The sequence below is a fragment of the Sapajus apella genome, unplaced genomic scaffold (genome assembly GCF_009761245.1).
Source record: "Sapajus apella isolate SASKATOON/1434 unplaced genomic scaffold, GSC_monkey_1.0 scaffold6, whole genome shotgun sequence".
Taxonomy (NCBI): domain Eukaryota; kingdom Metazoa; phylum Chordata; class Mammalia; order Primates; family Cebidae; genus Sapajus; species Sapajus apella.
In genome coordinates, this window is record NW_022436946.1 from 68,537,545 (window position 1) to 68,560,902 (window position 23,358).

Genomic DNA, 23,358 nt, shown 5'->3' on the forward strand with positions numbered 1-23,358 from the left:
CCCAGCTAATTTTTTGTATTTTTAGTAGAGACGGGGTTTCACCATGTTGACCAGGATGGTCTCGATCTCTTGACCTCGTGATCCGCCCGCCTCGGCCTCCCAAAGTGCTGGGATTACAGGCTTGAGCCACCGCGCCCGGCCTGACAGTACTGCTTTTAAAGGGACAGTGTTAGGAACCTTGGAAGCACAGCCAACATGTGTGACATTGAAGAAGCCACTAACCAACTCCTAGATGTGAACCTTCATGAGAACAAGAGGTCTGTACAAGTGACAGAAAGTGGCCTCACAAGTGAATCTGAGCTTCTAGTCACTAATGGAGCCACTGTACCTACTGGCTTTGAACAAACAGCTGCAGATGAAGTGAGAGAGAAACTTGGGTCACCATACAAAATCAGCAGAGACTGTGGCAAGATATATTTTGTCATTTCACTGGAAAGTCTGGCACAGGTTCATTGTCTGAGATCAGTTGATAACTTATTTGTGGTGGTTCAGGAGTTCCAAGATTACCAGTTCAAAAAAACAAAGGAAGAAGTTCTGAAGGATTTTGAAGACTTGGCTGGAAAACTTCCATGGTCAAACCCCTTAAAAATGTGAAAAATTAATGACAGTTTTAAAAACAAAAATAAAAGCAGATGAGGTCAGGTAGCTACCTAGGTAGATCTCAAAGTCTTTTGTATGTCCTGCTAAGATATATGCATGTTAAAATGACCACACTGGCAACAAGAGAGGGAATGGATTGGAGGGAGAATGAGACTAAAGAAGTTGTGATTGCTAAGAAAAGAAATGAAATTTTGCAAGCAGAGAAAAATTAAAGATCTGAAGTACTAGGGCAGTAAGAATGGAAAGAAGGGGCCAGATTAGATACAAGTGTACAACTTCACTGGTTGTAGAGAACTAGAAAGAAGAAAGACACTCAGAATTTCCCCAGTGTCTGGCTTAGGTAACTAAAGGGATGGTGACATAGTCACCAAAATAGGAAACGCACTAGGAGGCATACATTTGCTGGGTGGGTATAACAACCCTAGGTATGCAAATGCTGAGTTTGAATTGACTATGGGACACTGAGGTGAAGATGTGCAGCAGAAACTGAATACACAGATCTGACACTCAGAAGTCTGAACTAGAGATAGAAATTCAGGAGTCACCAGTGGGTGAGCAGCAGATGGCATGGATAAAATGCACCAAACAGAAGAGGTAAGAAGCGTGTCATGGAAGAGGACCTGGGCAGACAGTCAACAGAGGACTCACCAGCCTATACAAGCACATGGCATGCTACCACACTGAGTCAGGCAAGATGGAATCGTGAAGTCTAGACATTGTTCCACAGCATAGCTACGCCGGATACAAAAAAGACTCAGTTACAGAAGTATAATTCTGTGTTTGAAATGTTAGTTAATATATACAAACATATTCCAATATAGTCTAGAAGTATATATTCCAAGATATGTACAGTGGTTATCTTCAAGTTATCTCTGAAAATAAAAGCAATTTTTATTTTCTTTATGCTTTTCCATATTCTCCAAGTTGTCTACAATGTACATGCATTACTTTTGAAATCAAATGTGTAAAGATTTTTAACTGCTTTTTAAAGATCTAAAAGTTTGTAACAGGAGTCTAAATGATCAGGAAAAATTATCTTTTGCCCAACTACGTCAAGCTCTAAGCAGGTATTAGAAGTAGGAGAAAGCAGAGGGACTGGACCCAGAAATTCAACCTGCTATAAATGGAAGAGACAAGACTAAGCTGGAAGTTCCCAATAAATGACATGGAACATGTGTGGGTTCTTGTATTTAAGTACAGCATAACCTCAGACACAGCAGAACAGAAAAAGACACAATTTTTAAAAAAATCTTAGAGACCCTCACTCCTCTCGCCCCGTGTGAACACACAAGCAACATAGAGCAATGGCAAAGGAAAGAAGAGAGGGAGATGTCAGCTCCTCCCAGCCCTCACAAGAACTGCTCTGCTGAATTCTAAATCAGATAAGACTAAGAGAAAAAATAAAGTGTCAAAAGCACTTCAAAGGTATCCCTTACAATAAGAGGTCAAAACACATCTCTTACACAGCAAGTCAGAAGAGTGGGAATTCAAACATAGGCCAAAACGTACTCTGATGATTTTAACTGAGTCAAATGAAATTAATAAAAGCAATGGGGAAAAATCAATCACATGCCAATTAAAAGACATCAGCTGGGATAAAACAGATAAGAAGGATAATGTAATGGTTCATTATATGTCAACTTGACCGGGCTATGGCACCCAGTTATTAATATTTGGTCAAACACAGGTGTGGAAGTTGCTGTGAAGGTATTTTTTAGATTTTATTAGCCTTTAAATCAGTAGGTTTTGAATAAAGCAGATTACCTTATATAACGTGGGTAGGCCTTATACAATCAATTTACGGCCTTAAAAGAGTTCAGTTTCCCAAGCAAAAAGAAATTCAGCCCCAAGACGAAAACAGAAACCCTGCCCGAGTTTCAAACCAGCCAGGCTGCCCTATGGACTTGACAGCCCCACAATCACATGAGCCAGTTCTTTAAAAAATAAACCCCTCTCCCTCTCTCTCTTTTCTCAAAAAGGTAAAATTTGCTAATAGACAACCGACAGGCAGAATCTTGAACTAGAGGCAATGGAATTGAAATTGGCCGAGGCAGGCAGCAATAAAACACCAAAGGTTCTTGAACAGAAGAATGAAACAATAAATAATACATTTAATGATGATTATTTTGGAATCAATTACACTGTATATATAAGATGAACCAGATCAGAGGGATACTAGAAGACATTTGAGGAAATCTAAGCCAAAGGATTTTGCAGGTGGCACTGGAAATGAAAAGGAATTCATCCATATAATGAGAATATAACAAAAAATTTAGTAGGCACATTTTGTATTTTTAAGATCGTTTAGTAAAATTTCTATCAGAATACTATTCATATAGATATTTACTTACCATATTTGTCTCGCAAGCCAACAGTGCATCTAAAGACTCCACCAAAGGCAACATCTTCACCAAATATTACTGAAAAACATTATTTAAATAATGTTTTATTTAATAATCCCTAAATAATGCTAACAATGAGAAATAAGTAATTTAAATGATTGCATTTTAAATCACAAAAGAGAAATGGACCATAGATATAGATTGAGGTTTCTCAACTTCTACATTATTGACATTTTAGACCAGACGATTCTTTTGTTGTGAGGGCCTGTCCTATGCACTGTAGATATATAGCAGCATCTCTGGTCTCTACCCACTGGACGACAGTTACCACACACACACACACACACACACACACACACACACACACACAGGGTTGAGACAACCAAAAGTGCCTTCGCTTACATTGTTAAACGTAAAGACAGTTGTGGGAGTAGGGGCTAAGATCACCCCAGCTGAGAAAGAATCACTAATCTAGAATCTCATTTGTTTTATCCATGAAGAAAATGAGACCAGAGAAGTAGTAAAGTGACCAACTCAGAAAGCTAGAGGCAGAAATCATGCTCCAGACTTCCAGGCCAGTGGTTTTTCCTGAGACATAGGATACAGTAAGTCAGCCATCAGAACATTCTAAGCTAAGGGAACAGTCACAAATAGAAAAGGGATTTAGTGTGTGAAGCAGAAAGGAGGCAAACATGATGGAATACAGTGAGCAAGGCAAAGAACGGTGTGAGTGGAAATTGGCAGGAGCTTTAAAATAGAGAGTATTCACAGAGCTGAGTACTAGTCTCAAAATGCACCTAATCAGCTTTTTGGACCTCAAGAAAAAACTCACCCTTCTCTGTGTTTGAATTTACTCATCTAGTTCAATCATTCTCAGGTAGCATTCAGAACAAATCAAGAGCTAATCATTCTTCAGTCCAGCTCTCAGTTCTCCCTAAAAAACATCTGTTTTTCATTTAACCTTAAAACTACAGGTTTTCAAGTGGAAGCCCAATGTGTAGTAAACATACATACACACATTTATATACTGTATGTACAGAAATAGACAGATGTTAAATATATGCATATGTATACACACATACATATATTTACTTCAATATACAAAATATATATATATTTATACAATATATGTATATGTGTATACATATACATATATTTACTTCAAATAAAAGTAAAGCCAATCAAAAATTTAGGAAACATACAATAGAAGAACAATTGGTTTTGCATAAATAATATGATGAAGATTAAGTTACTTATAAAATTATACATAAATATTATAATTTTTTCCAAAATACAATCTGAATGACAATGCATCCCAAAGGGAGGCATAAAATCAAGTCTTCATTTTAGAAATAAATAGCTGAATCAAAAAGTATTTTGTTTTTTCTATATGCCAAAGAAACAGAAGTACATAGTAGGTTTTAATCCAGAAGTTACAAATATAATATCAGGACCACACATACTGTAAGAGGAAGCTGATTTGGTGTTAGATATACATGAGAACTAACTGGCAATAAGCGGACTAATGTTGTAATTCGATTATTTAGCCCTAATCATTTGGGCAGGACTTTGAAAACTTCAGGTAGATTCAATGTTAACCATTGAGCGCCACACAAATATTTCAAGCAAAGCTTCAATTCTGGAATTAACACAGCTACAACAATTCAAACACAAATCAGGGTTACCTGCAGTAGGATCTTTGGCCAGTGAGTTATCCAAGGCACTTGTTATTGACTGGAAAAGATTCATTTTCTGAGTTTGCCCTGTAAAAATCAAAAAAAAATTTCATACATTGTAAAATATATAAAAACAACCAGTTTCTTAACAGTTGATTACAACTTGACTAAAATCAACATACAAAGAAAGGCATTATGCAAATTACTGAATTATTATAAGATAGAAAAGCAATACAGACCTGGAGAAGCTTGTTAATGGAGCAAAATGTACTCATATTAAATAATTTTTTGTAATAATATAAAAAAGGAAGAAAGAATATAACCAAGTGACTTAATGTGTATAGACAGTAAGACCTATGGGAAGTCGGAAAAGAGGACCAGTCAAAGTGAGTGGTCTTGGAAGACACTACAGACAGGCGTTAGGAACCAAGTCATAAGGAATACGCATGACCAGTGGCTTGTGTTAAATATGTTTTCAAAAGCAAATTGTCATGGACCGCAAAACAATAAGGAAAGCTAAAGATAAACGTTAGTACCCAGAACTGCTGGAGTTTGGAAAATACCATAATCTTATACCTAACCACATCATATTTAGTCCTTCTTATTGTCTTATTACTTAAATAGATTATCTGCGAGCCAGTGCCCATCCCCTAAATGGATTTTTTGGAAGGAATAAATGAAGCAGTAAATGTAATACACTCAGAACAGTACCTGACACAGTGAGTGCTGAATAAATATTAGCTATTTATTGTTAGATTCTGGACTCTGTCCATGTCCTTCCATCTTGACCTTGGTACTCTTCTGAATGGTATAGAAAATCTTCATTTGATAAAGTTATAAATGTTGGAATTCAGAAACATCATTACACTGGAGCTTTGATTCAAGCCTAGGTGCCACCCAGTGCCCACAGTCAACACAGAACTTTAGGTCAACTCCTCTGCAAAAGTACAACTCAGAGCACAGAAAGCCTTCGGCCTAAATCTCCTCATATCCAGAGGCCTACTCTTCATCCTTGTGCCTGATCTATACACTGGTGGTTGCCTTAACCCACGGCATGCTGATAACAAATCTTTTAAATACCTACTGCTTACCCTGATCACTGCCCCACCTAACCTCCACGCTATTCAGTAGCCTAGTATGTCCCAACAGTCAAGGTGTAACTCCAAGTGTGGGTTATAACAGCTACTGCTACTGCCTTCAACTGTCTGACCATGGGACACTGGTCACTCGTCCTTTTCCTGGAAACGTATATTCTTCCCTAGCCAGGCATTGCTCCACAGCAGATTCTGAAATATGACATCTTTCTTCCTGTTATCCACTGATACCCCAGCCTTCTGATGTTCTACCTGCTCTGGCATCTAATGTCTCCCTGATCCTTTCAACAGTACTGGATGCCCAGGCTTCAGGTTATGGCAATCCCCAGTCAGATATGTCCTCTGTCCTCTGTGCCCACAATCAGAGCCTGTTTCTACTCTTCTATTTGGTGGAGACAATAGGAATTTATTCAAAAATTATTTTATATCACCTATGGCAAAAGATATATAATTATACCACAGGTCTAATCATACCACATGGCTAAGGCTATGCCACTTAATAGATACAGGCATATCTTATCTTATTGTGCTTCACTTTATTTTGCTCCACAAATATAGCAATTTTTACAAATTGAAAGTCTGTAGCAACACTGTATCAAGCAAGTCTATCAGCATCATTTTTCTAACAGCATGTGCTCACTTTGTGCCTTCATGTTTTGGTAATTCTCATAAAATTTTGAACTTTTGCATTACTATTACATCTGCTATCATGATCTGTGATCAATAATCTTTGAGATTACTGGTATAATTACCTTGGGGTACCACAGCCTTCTGACATTCTGCCATGGCACCCCAAGAAAATTACATTAGTAACCTCAATAAATGTTACATGTGTTCTCACTGATCCACTGACCAGTCATTCCCCTTTCTCTCTCCCTTTCCTCAGTCCATTCCTTGAGACATAATATGAAAATTAGGCCAATCAAGAATTCTACAGTGACCTCTACGTTTTCAAGTAAAAGGAAGAGCCGCATATCTCACACTTTATAAGTTAAAAATGACTAAGCTTAGCACAGAAGGCATGACGAAAGTCCAGAGAATCTGAAAGCTAGGCTTCTTGCGCCTAACAGCCTAGTTGTGAATGCAAAGGAAAAGCTACTGAAGAAAATTTAAAGTGTTACTTCAGTGAGCACACAAATGATAAAGCAAAATAGCCTTATTGCTGATATGAAGAAAATTTTAGTAGTCTGGATAGAAAATCAAATCAGACACAATATTCTCTTAAGCCAAAGCCTAACCTAGAACAAGGCCCTAACTCTTTTCAATGCTATGAAAGCTGACAGAGGTGAGGAAGCTGCAGAAGAAAAATCTAAAGCTAGCAGAACTTGGTTCATGAGGTTTAAGAAAAGAAGCCATCACAGTGCATAAAACTGCAAATTGAAGTATAAAGTGCTGACGGAGAAGCTGCAGCAAGTTATCCAGATCTCACTAAGATCATTAATGAAGGTGGCTATACAAAACAACAGATTTTTAACAGAGACAAAACAGCTTTCCATTGGAAGAGGCTATCTTGGGATTTTCATAGCTAAAGAGAAGAAGTCAATGCCTGGCTTCAAAGGACACGTGGACTCCTTTGTGAGGGGCTCATGTAGCTGGTGATTTGAAGTTGAAGCCAATGTTCATTTACTATTCTGAAAATCCTAGCACCCTTGAGAATTATGCTAAATCCACTCTGCTTGCTCTCTTTCAATGAAAACAACAAAGCTTGAATGATAGCACATTTACATCAGGATTTCCTGAATATTTTAAGTCGACTATTGAAATCTACTGCTCAGGAAAAAAACAAAACAAAAAAAAAACAGATTCCTTTCAAAATATTACTGCTCATTGACAATGCACCTGGTCACCCACGAGCTCTCACAGAGATGTATAAGATTAACATCGATTTCATGCCTGCTAATACATAAATTCTGTGGCTCGCAGATCAAGGAGTAATTTCTACTTTCAACTCCTATTATTTAAGAAATACATTTTATAAAGCTATATTTGCCATGAATAATGACTCCTCTGATGGATCTGGGCAAAGTAAATTGAAAATCTTCTGGAAAGGACTAACTATTCTAGATGCCATTTAGAATGTTCATGATTCATGAAATGTCAAAATGTCAACACTGGCCGGGTTTGGTGGCTCACATTTGTAATCCCAGAGCTTTGCGAAGCCAAGGAGGATGGATCACTTGAGGCCAGGAGTTCAAAACCAGTCTAGCCAACATGGTGAAATCCCATCCTCTACCAAAAATACAAAAAAATTAGCTGGGTGTGGTGGTGCACACCTGTAAACCCTGCTACTCAGGAGGCTAAGGCACAAGAATCATTTAAACCCAGGAGGTGGAGGTTGCGGTGAGCCAAGATCACACCACTGCACTCCAGCCTAGGTGATAGATTGAGATTCTATCTCAAAAAACAGTAAAAAAGAAGTTAGCGTTTATAGGAATTTGAAATAAATTGATAAATTGATTCCAACTCTCATGGATGACTTTACTTACTTATTTATTTATTTATTTTTTTTTTTTTTTTTTAATTTTTTTTTTTTTTTTAGACGGAGTTTTACTCATGTTACCCAGGCTGGAGTGCAATGGCGCGATCTCGGCTCACCGCAACCTCCGCCTCCTGGGTTCAGGCAATTCTCCTGCCTCAGCCTCCTGAGTAGCTGGTATTACAGGCACGCGCCACCATGCCCAGCTAATTTTTTGTAGTTTTGGTAGAGACGGGGTTTCACCATGTTGACCAGGATGGTCTCGATCTCTCGACCTTGTGATCCACCCGCCTCGGCCTCCCAAAGTGCTGGGATTACAGGCTTGAGCCACCGCGCCCGGCCTACTTATTTATTTTCATTTATTTTTTTCAACCTCCACCTCCCGGGTTTAACCAATTCTCATGCCACAGCCACCCCAGGGATTACAAGCGTGCACTACCATGCCTGCTATTTTTTTTTTTTTTTTTTTTTTTTAGTAGAGACCAGGTCTCACCATGTTGCCCAGGCTGGTCTCAAACTCCTGAGCTCAGATGATCCACCAGCCTTGGCCTCCCAAAGTGGTAGGATTACAGGCATGAGCCATTGTGCCCAGCCTCATGGATAACTTTGAAGAGTTCAAAACTTGAGAGGAGAATGTAACTGCAGACATGGTAGAAATAGCAAGAGAACTAGAAGTGCAGCCTGAAGATGTGACTTAATTGCTACAATCTCATGATAAAACTTTAATGGGTGAGGAGTTGCTCTTTATGGATGCAACCTGAAGAATTCAAAGCAAGTGAATTCTTGAGATGGAATCTACTGCTTTCTATAAATCCAAAGAAAGTGTATTCTTGAGATGGAATCTATTGCTGATGAAGATGCCATGAACACTGTTGAAATGACAATAAAAGACTTAGAATATTACATAAACTTGGGAGTACTGATTCCAATTCTGAAAAAAGTTCTACTGTGGTAAAATGCTATCAAACAGCATCACATCCTACAGAGAAATCTGTCATGAAAGGAAGAGTCTATCAATGCAGCAAACTTCATTGTTGTCTTTTTTTTTTTTTTTTTTTTTTTTAAAAGAAGTTGTCACAGCCACCAAACCTTCAGCAATCACTACCCTGATCAGTCAGTAGCTATCAACATCAAGGCAAGGCCCTCCATCAGCAAAACATTATGACTTGCCAAAGGTTCAGATGATTGTTAGCAATTTTTAGCAACAAAATATTTCTTAATTACGGTATGTACATTGATCTTTTAGACATAATGCTATTGCACACTGACTACAGTACAGTGTGAACAAAATGTTTATATGCACTGGGAAACCAAAAAATATTGTGTGACTCACTTTACTGTAATATTCACTATATTGCAATATTCATTTTATTGCAGTGGTCTGAAATCAAACCCACAATATCTCCGAGTTATGCCTGTACTTTCCTTAAATCCTTCTCCATTTCATAAATATTCTTAAAGTATTTATTGGTGCCCAGCTTCAGAAGATAATTATTTTGGGTAAACATTTTTCCCAATCATAGTGACATTCCCGCTGACTCTCCTATTGCATACATTTCATAAAGTAAGATCTTTACTTGTCTATGAGGATTTCCATAGCTAGGAACCAAGCCAGAATAAACATATCTAAATATCTAAGTTGCTGTTTATTACAAGTCTGCTGAACATTCAGATTAATACTGAATGACATGATATCTTATTGCACTGATGCTCAGCAAGTTATTAGTAGGAAGGAAGCAAAGACTTTAATAATAAAAATCATACAAAATAAACATGTAAATTATTGCTTGATAATCACAAAGAATCTACTCATCTTGTATAAAATAATTTACCAGTAAGTGTATTTAAAGGTAATTATTTCCATGTGAATACCTAAACTTTCACTCCTGAATACTTTTTTCAAATAGATTCAAAATTTTAGGGTTTTGGATTAATTGCTATTCTACCAGATACTTTTCTAATTTTTAAATGACAAATTTTAATGGAGCAACATTTACTTTTCAATTATTTTTCAAGGATACAGCATGATTTATGGATGAGGCAAGAAGATATCACAAGTTATTCACAGGTAAGAATTTTTAAAATGTGTATTTTCCCTAGAATTATTTATTCTCCTAGAGGATACACCAAAGGCCATTGATAGACTATTCTTTGTCTGCCAAAGTAAGATAAACCTACTTATGGTGTGTGCTAACCAAAGTTGTACTACCGGTAAGACTGTTAAAAAATATAATTATATACATCACCAAAATTTATTAAATACAGCTAACAAATTATGCAATCACCAGTATTAATAAATGGCTACTACATTTTAAAACCAGACTGGTAATTCTTTGTCAAGATAAAACGATATAGCAAAACAAACAACAGCAAAATACAGCAGCACAATTTCTCCTAAATCAAGGCTGCGAGTTAATAGTTGCCTACTGTTAAAAGGATGTGAGTTAATGGTTGCCTATGGCTGACAATGAGCTGCTTACTTGAAACTGTGCTAAGTGAAGAATCCTGAATATGCAGGTCATTGGGATTGCTGAAAAAATGAGGTGAACTGTAGGCAGAATGTAAAGACAACAGAACATAAGCTCCAAGAGGATTGACATTCTTAAATGCCTTTGATCAGAGCTGTCTTCAGTGCTCACAACATGGCCTCACATGTAACAAATACTAAATAAATATTTGTTGAATGAATCAATGAACAAACACATGCAAACACTGTTTCAATAAAGGTTTAAAGAAACTAAAAGAAAAACGTTTAACCAATAACATCAAAAGAATGTGTAAGAAAAAAGACCTAGCAATGCGACATTCAATGACAAATTGTAGAAGAAAGGAGGCAAATGAGAGGTGTTATTGCATCAACAGTCTGATAGTGTAGGTCTTTAATAACTATGTGGTGTGCAGCAGCAGCGTTGAAGGGAGAAAGAAGTCTCCCACAGGGACAGAGCATCTGAGAAAAGGGGCAAATGGTTTCCCAGGCAGCAATCTCCAGAAATAAGTAAGGCCAAGAGCAGAGCACATGGTCAGTGAGTATATTTATAGCTTAGACCCAAACACATAAAAATATACAGCTATGATACAGAAAATTAGGGACTATCTGCAGAGAGTAAAAGTTGTATCAACATGTTCGGCACTGGCTTTCCTCTCTGCTGCGTAGTTCTCGTTTTGTTTTTTTTTTTTTGGTTTTTTTTTTTTTGAGATGGAGCCTTGCAGTGTCACCCAGGCTGTAGCGCAGTGGTGTGATCTCAGCCCACTGCAATCTCCACCTCCTAGGTTCAAGCAATTCTCCTGCCTCAGCCACCTGAGTAGCTGGGACTACAGGCATGCACCACCACACCCAGCTAATTTTTTTGTATTTTTGGTAGAGACAGGGTTTCACTGTGTTGGCCAGGATGGTCTCGATCTCCTGACCTCGTGATCTGCCTGCCTCAGCCTCCCAAAGTGCTGAGATTACAGGCATGAGCCACCATGTCCAGCCCAGTACTGCCTAGTTCTTGATATAGACCTGTGTATTACAGCACATTCTCATCATATTCCTCTTAGAAACCTCTTAGAAACACACAACTGACAATCAGTATATGCCTGGTGAAGCATGAAGAACAAATGATGTCAATGAAACAATCTAGCACTAATTCACATCGTGAAATAACAGGATGCATAAAACACTACCTATTTTCCCCAACAAAACCTCCACCCTCCCTCCAGATACCCCGTTCTCCAGGAATCCCTTTCTATTTGCCAGGTGTGTACCTCTATCTTATTCTGAACTCTACTGAAGAGTTAGCCAACATCTACTTCATAAAATAAGATTGAGAGAGAATCCAAATGTTAGGGACAGAAAATTTGTATTAAAATGTAAATGGCCCAGGCACAGTAGTACATGACTATAGTCCCAGCTACTTAGGGGGCTGGGGCAGGAGGATTGCTTGAGCCCAGGAGAGTTCAGGGTTGTAGTATATGATGATTGTGCCTGTGAATAGCCACTGCACTTCGGCCTGGGAAACATGGCAAAAGCTCATCTCTTAAAAAAAAAAAAAAAGAAATGAAAAACTCATAAATGCAATTGCCATTTTAAGGTGCTAGTGTGATATTGTGCTGGCCTAGAGCCAGAACCAGAGCAAAACTATTTTATAAAATGCAAAACTGTTTTTAGATAAGTTGAAATGGCTGCCCCATTCTCCTCACAATAACTACTGTCCTTGGCCTCTGTAAATAGAACTGCCAGTTTGTTCTTCAAAACTATGTAAAGCTGCTTACCTTTTCTTATCAGTAACTGCTCTCTGTGGCCCTAATGTGACAGGCAAGCAGTCCTAACCCATGCCATCTTGGCTCCTGCGACTTGTAATAAGTAACTAAGGTCTGTGATTTCCACCTTAACCAGATAATGTGTAAACAAATGTTTATCTTGACTTCTGTAAACCACTTAAGTAACAAACGGAATGACAAAAGTCCCCATCCCTTGGAATGTCCGGGGACCCCCACCCTCATCTCTGCCCAGGAGGTAATTTACAGAATCCACTAGCCCTCGGAATGTCTGAAGCCTTTTCATCCCCATCCCTGCCCCTCACCCCCACTCCCAAGGTGGTTTTTCGGGTATAAAAAATCGTGGCACCCTCCTGTTGCCGCCACAGGTTGGAGAGACGTGAGTCCTCTGTGGTCGCCGGCATAATAAATGACCCTGCAACCTGGCATACTTTTGTCTTGTGATAACTTTCTACGCTCCGGTCAAATACAACACTAGTATTGCCACATTTCCATGATAAGAAAGGAAGTAAACGGTATTGGCAGGGCAAGGCAGGAAGGGTCAACTGAAGACAACAAAAATAAGAGGAACAAACGTATAAAGTTGAAGAGACTGTGTCTAGAGTCTTCGGGTTGCCCCATCTCAAGGCAACTAGTAACTTCTGTCAAGGAACAATGGTGCTTCCCTTCCTTTAAACTGGCTCCTCTATTGAATCTCTACGTGGTTTTAAAACCCCTTTATATGTTGATGACTCCCAAATGGTTATCTCCAACCCAGCCAGGCCTCTTCTCTGAGCTTCTGACTTTTATATCCAACAGTCATCAGTTCTCCACTTGGGCGTCTTAGGCTTTTCAACAAGCACAAAACAACCTGGTGTCGGCTCCCAAAACTATTTTTTTTCCATCTTAGCAAACAGCACTACCCCCTACCCAGGTACCCAAGCCACAGACCAGTGAGGTATCTTCAATGTCTTCCATTTATTTGTCCTTCACATCCAACCTATCAAATCCTACTTCCAAATGTATTACTTCCAAAATATAGCTTAAATCTAGCAGTACTAATCGGGCATGGTGGCTCGTATCTATAATTCCATCACTTTGGCGGGCAAAGGCAAGAGGACTGCTTGAGCCCAGGAGTTCAAGACCAGCCTGGGCAACATGGTGAGACCCTGTCTCTACAAAAACCACAAAAAATTAGCCAGGCGACAGGCCGGGGCCACTCTCCAGTGTTACCTGAAGGCCAAGGGGGGATGAGGATAGCTGCTAATACCAGGAGGGGGATAGGAAGGACTCTTTTCTATCTATCTTTTCCCTATGTGTGCAATTGGCAGCTCAACCAGGATAAATTCACATCCTGGTGCATGCCTGTAGTCCCAGCTACCCTGGAGGCTGAATATGAGGATGAATAGGAGGATAACCTGAGCCTAGGAAGTAGAGGCTGCAGTGAGCCATGATTGAGCCTAGGCAACACAGTGAGACCCTGTCTTTAAAATAAATATATATATATATATATATATATATATACACACACACATACATACACACACACACACACACACACACACACACACACACACACACACACACATAGCACTACCATATTCTATTGCAGAGCTCACCATTTCTTTCCTTTGAGGTAGAATAGGTCTGGAGGCAGGGAACCTAAGGTCAATTCAAGCTGACCTCCTAGAACTAAATCAAAAGGAAAACCCCAACTTTCCACACCCAGGTAACAAAAGGACCAGAGGCTACTCCCTTTGTAATCCACCAGCCCCTTTTCTGCATGGCAGATGAAAACATTCAGGGTACCTCTGATCTCCTCAGGCTGGTCATGGGCCAAGTCTTCACTTGCACAGGAGTATAACTTTGTAACTTCACTTCAGCTTCTGATTGGTTGCAGAAAGTGACCAATCAGACTGACCATGAGGCCATTACTTCATTTACACAGGGCATACATTAATCCATGGGAAATCTCTAAAAGATATTCAAACCCCAGGAAATTCTGTAACCTGCACTCTTAAGCCACTAGCTCAAGTCTGCTCTTACCTATGGAGTGTACTTTCATTTTCAATAAATCTCTGCTTTTATTGCTTCATTTTTTTCCTTGCTTTCTTTGTGCCTTTTGTCCAATTCTTTGTTCAAAACGCCAAGAACCTGGACATCTTCCACCAGTAACATATTTTGGTAAGCCATCCAGGAGGTAAGCCCAAAGTTGGAGATTTATTTTTCTTCTCCTTTCCCTTTTCCTATCTGCTCCATACAGGGGAATGCTTTTCTCTCTCTTTTCCCCTTTCCAACTCGGGCCCCTCAGCAGACAGTGCCTAACTAGGCACAGAGGCAACTGCAGGTTTCTGGCCAGAGCCACTCTCCAGTGAAACCAAGAGTTTTCTATGTGGAAGCCACCACCACGCAGTTTGGATGAGAGACCTCAGTCCTTTTCCTTTTTTCTTTTTCCGTCTTTCAGTGGCCTAGTCGCTCCTTAGTAATTGTGGGCAACTGGCCAGGGCCACTTTCCAGTGTTACCTGAAGGCCAAGGGGTAAATGGGGATAGCTGCCCATATCACAAGGGAGAAGCAGAGGACTCTTTTCTATTAGTACCTATTAGGAATTCTATGAGGAATTTCTAGTAGTACCAAGCTGCCTAGTCCCCGGCTATAGTCCCTGATCCCTACGTGTGTTGCAATTGGCTGCAGCAGCTCACAGGGTGAATTTACACATTTCAGGTGACTTAAACCTTCTTTTCTTATGATAAATTCTCCTACAGGGTTCTTAAGCCAAATTACCCTATAGAGTTAACCAGTAATGGTAAACAATAATGTTTCTTAGAAGTTTTGACCTCCTTTATCCTACTCTGACCGGCTAAGGACAAAAGAAATGCACCCAGCCTCTGGTTTCTATCATTGAAGTTCATGGCTATCAATCTAGTGGAATGGGAAGCAAAGGAAAGTGTGGCTTTATCAAACTATAAGGATGCTAGAAGTCGAGGCCTTTATCCAGGGACAAAACAAAGTTCATAGTAGGCCATCACCTCTGGGGGGAAAACACACAAAGCAGCACCCATGCCCAACTAAAGTCAGAGATGTCTGACACTCTAAGATTTGACCCCAAAAGGGGACACCCCGGGGAATCCAACTCCAGACCTGAACCTCTCCATAGGGGATGCCCTCAGCAGAGGCTCTGAGGTCTAGTGAAAGGCCTCCCTGGAATTTTCTCTTGCAGGTGACAATGAGACAGTTTGGACATTCTTGGGGCTTATTTGTTGCTGCAGCAGTTGGACTGTGTTCTGGGAATTGTTTTTGTGTGTTTGATATAGTCATGGGAAATAGGGATTCAGTAAACTTGCTATTCTTTTGCAATACTGTTGGCCCCCATTATTGTTTGAAATTCTGGAGTTTGCTGTTGAATAGGACAGTGGGATGGAGGTGCATGTATCCAGGCTTTTGTACTGCTGTTCTAAGTAGGATCAGGCCTGGTTAGTATGTGATGTTCTCCTTTAGTGCTGTTTGGTCCCGGTGTTTGGAGTCTGGAGAGGTTTGCCCTTTAAAAATCAAACTACCAGGGAAACTGCTTTACCCAAAATTTTGGTTCACAGCCTTCATTGGATTATCCATTGGGGCAAACAAAGTAAAACCAGTGGGCTTGTATTGCTATTTCATGGCTAGAATTCCAAGGTAAAAGCTACTGGATCCTCATATGTGTGTGTATATCCATGTCTAGATGTGTTTATTTGTATGTACATTTGTTATATGTCGTGTCTACCAAATTGGCTTATAATTAAGGGAGAGCTCATAAATTAAGTAAGTCTAAACAATTTTCAAGTTTAAATGACTTAAGTATAACTTTACTAAACAAACTGGTACTGGAGTGCTTACTGATCATGTGCCTAGAGTGAATTTCTTGATTGGACAGTATGTATGCTGATACTGGTAGAATTAGGGATATTGAGTTGTGTATCAGGAATAAAATATTCATTATGTGGATTTTTGGGGGGCTCTGGATAACACTGTAGCCTCCAGAGTGGACTAAGTAGGAAAAATGTAGGGATGGTTTCCTGTTTGTTTTTGCATCTAATATTCATTTGTTTGCCATTTGATCTCCTTCAGGTTTTACTTGTTGTATATGCATATAAATAAAATCACAGTTGTTGTTGTTGTTGTTGTTGTTGTTTTAGTTCTTAGTGGAAGGCTTTTATTTGTTTCTGTGAATAGTTATTTTTGTTTCCTGTGAATTTCCAGCAAGTCATCATGTGTTCTATTTATCTGGAATTCCTAGGCTACCTATTTCAGGCCTGCAGGAATTGATGGAACACACCAGCCACTTGAAATTTGGTTGGTTTTGCTTGCCTCTGATAATCTAGACAGCAAAGGCTCTTGCTTCAAATGCAAGAAAAATGAGAATTGGATAAAGGACTGTAGAGAGCCCTTGCCAGTCCCCTACCAAAAATGTGAGGGCACTAGTTATGACCCCTGGCACTGGAAGACTGACTGGTCCTGCTCTCACCTAGGGGTTCAGTTAGGCAAAACTCTAGCAGTCCAAAAAGAAAAATCAGATGAAGACTGAAGGGGCCCGGGGTCTTCCTCAACACCACTGTTCAGGAACATCATAATTACTACTCAGGAGCCCCAGGTAACTGGATGTCATGGGCATCCAAGTTCAGTTTCTCTTCTACACAAATTCAGTTTCTTTCCTTGCTGCTTATGTTGGAAAACTTTCCTCCCAAGCCACAAGCATTATGGGAATAGAAGGAAAGCCATAAATAAGATCCTTTACTCCTCCTTTCATTTGTCAATTTGAGAAACAAATCTTCCAACAGGAATTTCTATTAGTACCAAGCTGTCTAGTCCTGCTGTTGAAAAGAGATATACGTACTAATATGTGGTTAAAATAGGGTCACTACTACAATTTAAGCATCATCTGGTGATACTGCTAATAGTCAAAAATACAGACAATGTCCCAGACATATTAATAAACAGGTTAACCCACTGTCATGGTATACTGGAAAACCAGGACAGGCTAAAACAGCAATGCCAGTCAAAATACAGCTTAAAAATCCCCAGCTATTTATTTTCCCAATCAAAAACAATACCTATAGGCCGGGCGCGGTGGCTCAAGCCTGTAATCCCAGCACTTTGGGAGGCCGAGGCGGGTGGATCAAGAGGTCAAGAGATCAAGACCATCCTGGTCAACATGGTGAAACCCCGTCTCCACAAAAACTACAAAAAATTAGCTGGGCATGGTGGCGCGTGCCTGTAGTCCCAGCTACTCAGGAGGCTGAGGCAGGAGAATTGCCTGAACCCAGGAGGCGGAGGTTGCAGTGAGCCGAGATCGCGCCATTGCACTCCGGCCTGGATAACAAGAGCGAAACTCCGTCTAAAAAAAAAAATACCTAATTAAGCTGGAAGCAAGGAAAGGCCTAGCATCCACAGCTGAGGTAGTACTTATATATGGGCTCTTAAGATCCTGAAGTTCTCCCTATAATATCCCTACCTTTGCTGTTCTAAAGCCTTCCGGGTATTACTGGCTACTACAAGACTTCAGAATAATTAATGAGGCCGTTATCTCTGTCCACTCATTGGTGGCAGATCCATATACTCTCCTGGTTCAGGTGCCAGGGGATGCTAAATGTTCTCAGTCCTAGACCTAAAAGATTTCTTTTCCACTTCTCTGGCCCCAGAATCCCAATACCTTTTTGCCTTTGAATGGGAAAATCCTAATACCAAAGAAAAACAACAATACATTTGGACAGTGCTCCCCCAGGGTTTTCAGGATAGCCCCCTTTTCTTTGCTTGAGCCTTAGAGTGGGATCTGAGAGGTTTGCAATTAAGGAATGGGAGTATATTCCAGTATACAGATGGCCTTCTTGTGGGTAGCCCAACCCTGGATGAAAATACTATAAAAGCTTTGAATTTCCTGGCAGACAAAGGTACAAAGTGTCCAAAAAGAAGATTCAGATTACCCTCCAACAGGTCCACGATCATATCCTTAGCAGCTAGCAGAGTCTGGCATCCAGAAGAAAATAAAAATCCATAGAATGACTGAATAAACAAGCTCACATCCATATAATGCCCAAGAATCAGGGGCATGGAAAGGCCAGGATGAACTGTTCTCAGAAAACAGCACAGTGTAATAAAGGCAGCAAACATACCAGCATAAAGCAGCATCAGTGTCACCTACTCAGAATCTAATCTGACTACCTCCTATTTAAGGAGTACCTTTTATATGTCAAAACAACCAAAATAAAAGAGTCAAAAGTATTTGCAGCACATGTGAAAAGCAGAAAGTATCTTTTTCAATATTTTTAATACACAAAATATTAGTATATAAGTAGTATGGGAGGCTTTGGAGTCAAACACATCACGATTCAAACTCTGGCTTTGCTACTTACCAGACTTGGGCAAGTACTAACACTTCTGAGCCTCAATTTTCTCATCTTTAAAATGAGCATAATAATATCTAGCTCACAAGGTTACTGTGAAGATTATAAACTGATGTCTAACACAACACCTGGAAAAGAGCAGCTATGCAATAATGATAGATAGTATTGGTATTGATGGGAAAAATACTGAGTATACTTTTAAAAATAAGTCAAGTTAACAAAAACATAAGAAAATATTCCTCAATGGAAATGAAACAAAAAGTAAAACAAAGTACAGTTAGCACAAAATACCCAAGAATGTACATGCACACACCTGATTTTAGCATTAACATCCAATACTCACACTCTTATACATATCATGGGGTATAAACTGGAGTATAAATTTGAACTATGCATTAAAACATTCAGGACTCTATCCTAAAGAAATAATCTCAGATACATAAAAGCCATATACATGAAATGCTTATATCTACATTATTTATAAAATTGCAAAACTGTAACAACAAAAACATAATGGTAATTATTTAAAGGTTCCACTTCTTGAATGAATGCTTGCTTCTCAGTTGTCAAACATCGTGTTAAGTATATCACTAATATTGTTTTATGTAGCCCTCATAACAACCTTCTGAAGTAAGTATTATTTTTAACCACTTGCATATGAAGAACCTGAGGCGTATAGAGGATAACTCCAAAGTTACAGAAAGCCAAAACAAGATCAAGCTTAGGACAATCAGATTCCAGGGTCAAGATTTTAACTTGTAAAAGAATTGTAGCATCTTTACTCAACGGAACATTTCTTCTAAATTCTCAAGAACATTATAAAAACTACATTCTAGGAAAATGCTTCTGATTAAATAAGTTGTATTTGTATTAAAACTAAAAGTAGGAAAATACTACACTAAACTGAAAGGAAATACCTGTAAGGATACACATCAAAACAAAATGAAAAAAAAAAAAAAGAGAAAGGATACACACCAAAATGTTAGCAATATTTACTATAGTGGGTGATTTTTTTTTTTTTACTTTTTCTCCATTATCCAAATTATCTGTAATATGCTTGTATTATTTTTATGATAGGAATAAGCTTATAAACATGGTATCATTTTACTTAGATTTTAGTAAATTTACAACTATGGAAAGGTGGATTAAGAAAACCTGCACTGTTTCTCAAGTATTAGGCCAAAATTTCCTTGCTTTGAAGACAGAATTGAGGGCTCATTTTGGTGGTGGGAAAAAAAAAAACCCTACTATTAACCTTTATAGTACCTACTGTTAGATGAGACACCCTCCTAGTAAATCTACACACATTTTAGTACATTGTTTAGACTAGAAGCTCTGAAATCTCTGGAAGCTCTGGAAAGACCAATTAGATTCAAAAGCTGGAGCTTTGGAGCTACCACTAACTTATCTGTGTAATCTTGGACAAACTGTCTCAAGACTTCCATTAACCTAACTGCAAAACGGGAATAAAAACATTACTAACCTTTTAAGGTTGTTCTAAGCCTTAAATGAGATGAAAAAACGTACACACAGTGCCTGGCCCTGGTAAGCACTCAATAAATCTTCATTCTTACCCACAAGGAAAGACATACTTCCAAAAATGTCAGCTCAAACATGTACGTGAGAAGTTATTAGACAAGGAAGCAATACATGTTTCCCTACAATTTCCTGATATTCTGATGAGAAACACTGGATCTTTAGAACATCACATGAAACTTGCAGAAATGGTAAAAATCATGTAATAGTCACACTATGAGGAGTTTGCCACATTCCCTCCTATGGCTTCCTTCTCCCATCACCTTCACCTACTTGGCTAAGTAGCAGCATACTGCAGGCACAAGCTCAGTATTAAGCTCAAGTGGAAAGACTGGATTCTTTCTTATCTGTAGGAAGAACCTGTTCTGTGACCTTGGGAAAATCAACTCAGTTACTTAGTCTCAGCAGAAAAAAAAAAATATATATATATATATGGATATATATGCTTTTTTTGTTTTGTTTTTTTCTGTAGATAAGAAGAAACCAAGGGACAAAGTAACTTGTGTCTGTGGATAAAAATGAACATGGAATCCTTATGATACATATATATCACCAAAGCTAGTGGCCCAGTCCCGGACAGGCTGGAACAACACCTAATGCCTGAGTTGGGAAAGCAAGGATGGAGGAGAAAGGAAGGGGGGCGTTCCCTGGGCACCACCCCTCCACCCTCAGGCCCTTCCAGACAGCAGCATGCCCTCTCACCCCTCTCAAAGGTGCGGGGGAGCGGGGGCTGCGTCCCGAGGGCGGAACAGTGACAAAAATTAGCGCAAGAAGTGAATCACAGTTAGACCCTGGGGCAGGGAGGTTCTAGAGCGTAAGGCAGGATTAAGCTGGGATGCAAGGATTGCTGCCTGCCGGCCCCTGCCCCTCGCGAGCGTCTGCGAGCCTGGGAGTCTGGGCTGCAGCGAGACCCGGTGGGCAGTCCCTGGCTCACCGTACTCCCGGGGCTCCGGGTCCGGCTGGAAAGTGAAATGAGCCACCTGCCGCCTCTGGGCCGCATCCTCGCCAGTCACGGTGGGGTGCAGAAAGCCCCGCGCCAGGCCCGCGCCACAGAGCCGACGCCAGTGCCTCTCAGCCCCTGCCGCCCTGAGGCTGAACAGCCACCTGGCAGCCGAAGCCACAGCCGCCATCCCCGCTTGCCGCCGGGTTTCTCAAGCAATGCCGCGGCTGGCTGCCAGTGGGGAGGGCGGAGTACCCGAGACGGCTTCCACATTGGTCGGGCCAGAGGGGCGTTCCCGTGAAATGGACCAACCGGAACTGGAAATTCCGGGGCGGGGAAGTCGACGTGACTAGGTGGCCGGCTTCTGCTCCTTGTGCGCATGCGGAAAACGGGCTTGGGGCGACGGAGGTGGAGCCAAGGAAATAGTTTCTGGGGTGGAGCCTCCCCGACGCCAGCTGTGCTGGCCTGGCTTGAGGACCCGAGTCTGCAAAGTTCCACACAGTGCCTGGAAGCGATCTTTTCCGGTGTCATCTACAGTGCCATTTCCAATGGTTGTTTTCATTTTAAGATCCATTCTTTTTTTTTTTTAATGTAACCCTTTTTTCTCCTCTCCTATTCTGTCTCTATTATTGTGTGAAAGCTGAAGAAACGTACTGATTGGCATTGGTTATTGGTTTTGACTTTCAGAAAACTGCTGGAGTCACTGCTCAAAGCCTCCACTCCTTATTCACACCCTCCTTGAAATGCTTAATAAGCATATATCAATTTTTTATTGATTTTGTTTTTCCAAATTTAAATGAGAGATGAAAGAGGTAAACTTAGATTTCATCCCTCAAATCTGAAGGATGAATAGCAATTCAGATACATTTTGCCCAGAAGTAGAGAAAATTACAAGACTGGCTAGCATTGAAACTTGGAGAATTTAAGCCACTAATTTTTATTTATACTAATCAACTATGTAAATTTGTTTTAATCGAAGCATTTTACCAGGATACCTTCTCTGTCTATGAATTTACCAAAAAAAACATGTAAAATATGAAATATTATAAAATCAAAAATGACAAGAGGCTATCGTGACTGTGTACGTTAGATGAAAATGAGTCGGTGGGGAAGGATGGGCCCAAAACAGGATTTGAAGAAGAAAGGGAGGAAAAGAACATTCCTCTTCCATTATGCCTGGCCTCTAACCCATCTTTGGTTTTGCACAGGGGCAAGAGAGGAGACAGTGGAAACTGGTGAAAGGGAAGGCAGACAGATGCGTTTTCTGACTGAGATTGAGAAACAGCAATTAAAAACTGCCTTAAGGGAGAACCAGAATTACATCTCCATTTTTCCTACTCCCACGCTAAGTCCAAAATTTAGCATTTGGGAAATTTTTCATCTTGGCTTTTGTTAGTATTCACTTCTGCTGTTTTAATAGTGTGGGTTAGTGTGTTTTGCAAGCTCATGAAGAGTATTTTTGTTTTAATGAAAGAAAGCGGTAACAAAATGAAATTACACTTACATAGTCAAATTTGTGTTTAAAATAAAGAGAGTAAAGAACAAGGTTAAAAATGAATAGAGCTTTTTTTTCTACTTAGTTAACGGACCTGGGGGTGCTGAGATTACTTAGGTCTGGGAAAAAACAGAAAAATAGTATAATAACTGATGGGAATCTTATTGAACTCTGCTGTATACAAGCCAGTGACAAGCCACCATTAAGACAAATAAGATTAAGTCATAGTTTTACTTTTAAAATGTCCAAGTTGGTAGAAAAAAAAGACAGATTAGACAACTACAGTCCAGTGTGTTAGGGGTCCTAGAATAGTGCAAACAAAATGAAACACAAAAAGAGCAATAAACTCTTCTTTGAAAGTCAAGTGTTTCCAGAAATAACACTGAGCCAGACCTAAAAGATGACTAGAAATTGCCAGGCAGACTAGGGAGGAAAAGGAATTCCAAACTAAGAAAAAAATCTGTGAAAAGGGTGATAGGCATGAAGAGCACAGTGCTTTCCAGGAAGAGAAGGTAGCTTGCTGCTTCTAGATTCAGGAATAGGTAATGATACAGGGTTAACAGAGAAAGTAGAAAAAACAGATT

General features: G+C 39.7%; 1 protein-coding gene and 1 long non-coding RNA gene across 2 annotated transcripts in view; both read right to left on the reverse strand.

Annotated features, from left to right (window-relative positions):
• The window catches only part of BCKDHB (branched chain keto acid dehydrogenase E1 subunit beta), a 97,684-nt gene extending 76,136 nt beyond the window's left edge, over window positions 1–21,548 (reverse strand). The window contains exons 1-3 of the mRNA XM_032275434.1: window positions 21,274–21,548; window positions 4,628–4,705; window positions 2,952–3,020 (exon numbers count right to left, since the gene is read on the reverse strand). Of these exons, the coding sequence (XP_032131325.1) occupies window positions 2,952–3,020; window positions 4,628–4,705; window positions 21,274–21,469 (343 nt within the window). The 5' untranslated portion in view covers window positions 21,470–21,548. The remainder of the gene's footprint in view (window positions 1–2,951; window positions 3,021–4,627; window positions 4,706–21,273) is intronic.
• On the reverse strand, window positions 14,896–21,264 carry LOC116549676. The gene is made up of 2 exons (XR_004267997.1): window positions 17,814–21,264; window positions 14,896–17,513 (listed from the first exon to the last, which is right to left on the reverse strand). It is a non-coding gene; the product is annotated as an uncharacterized LOC116549676 (long non-coding RNA).
• Window positions 21,549–23,358: the final 1,810 nt, after the last annotated feature.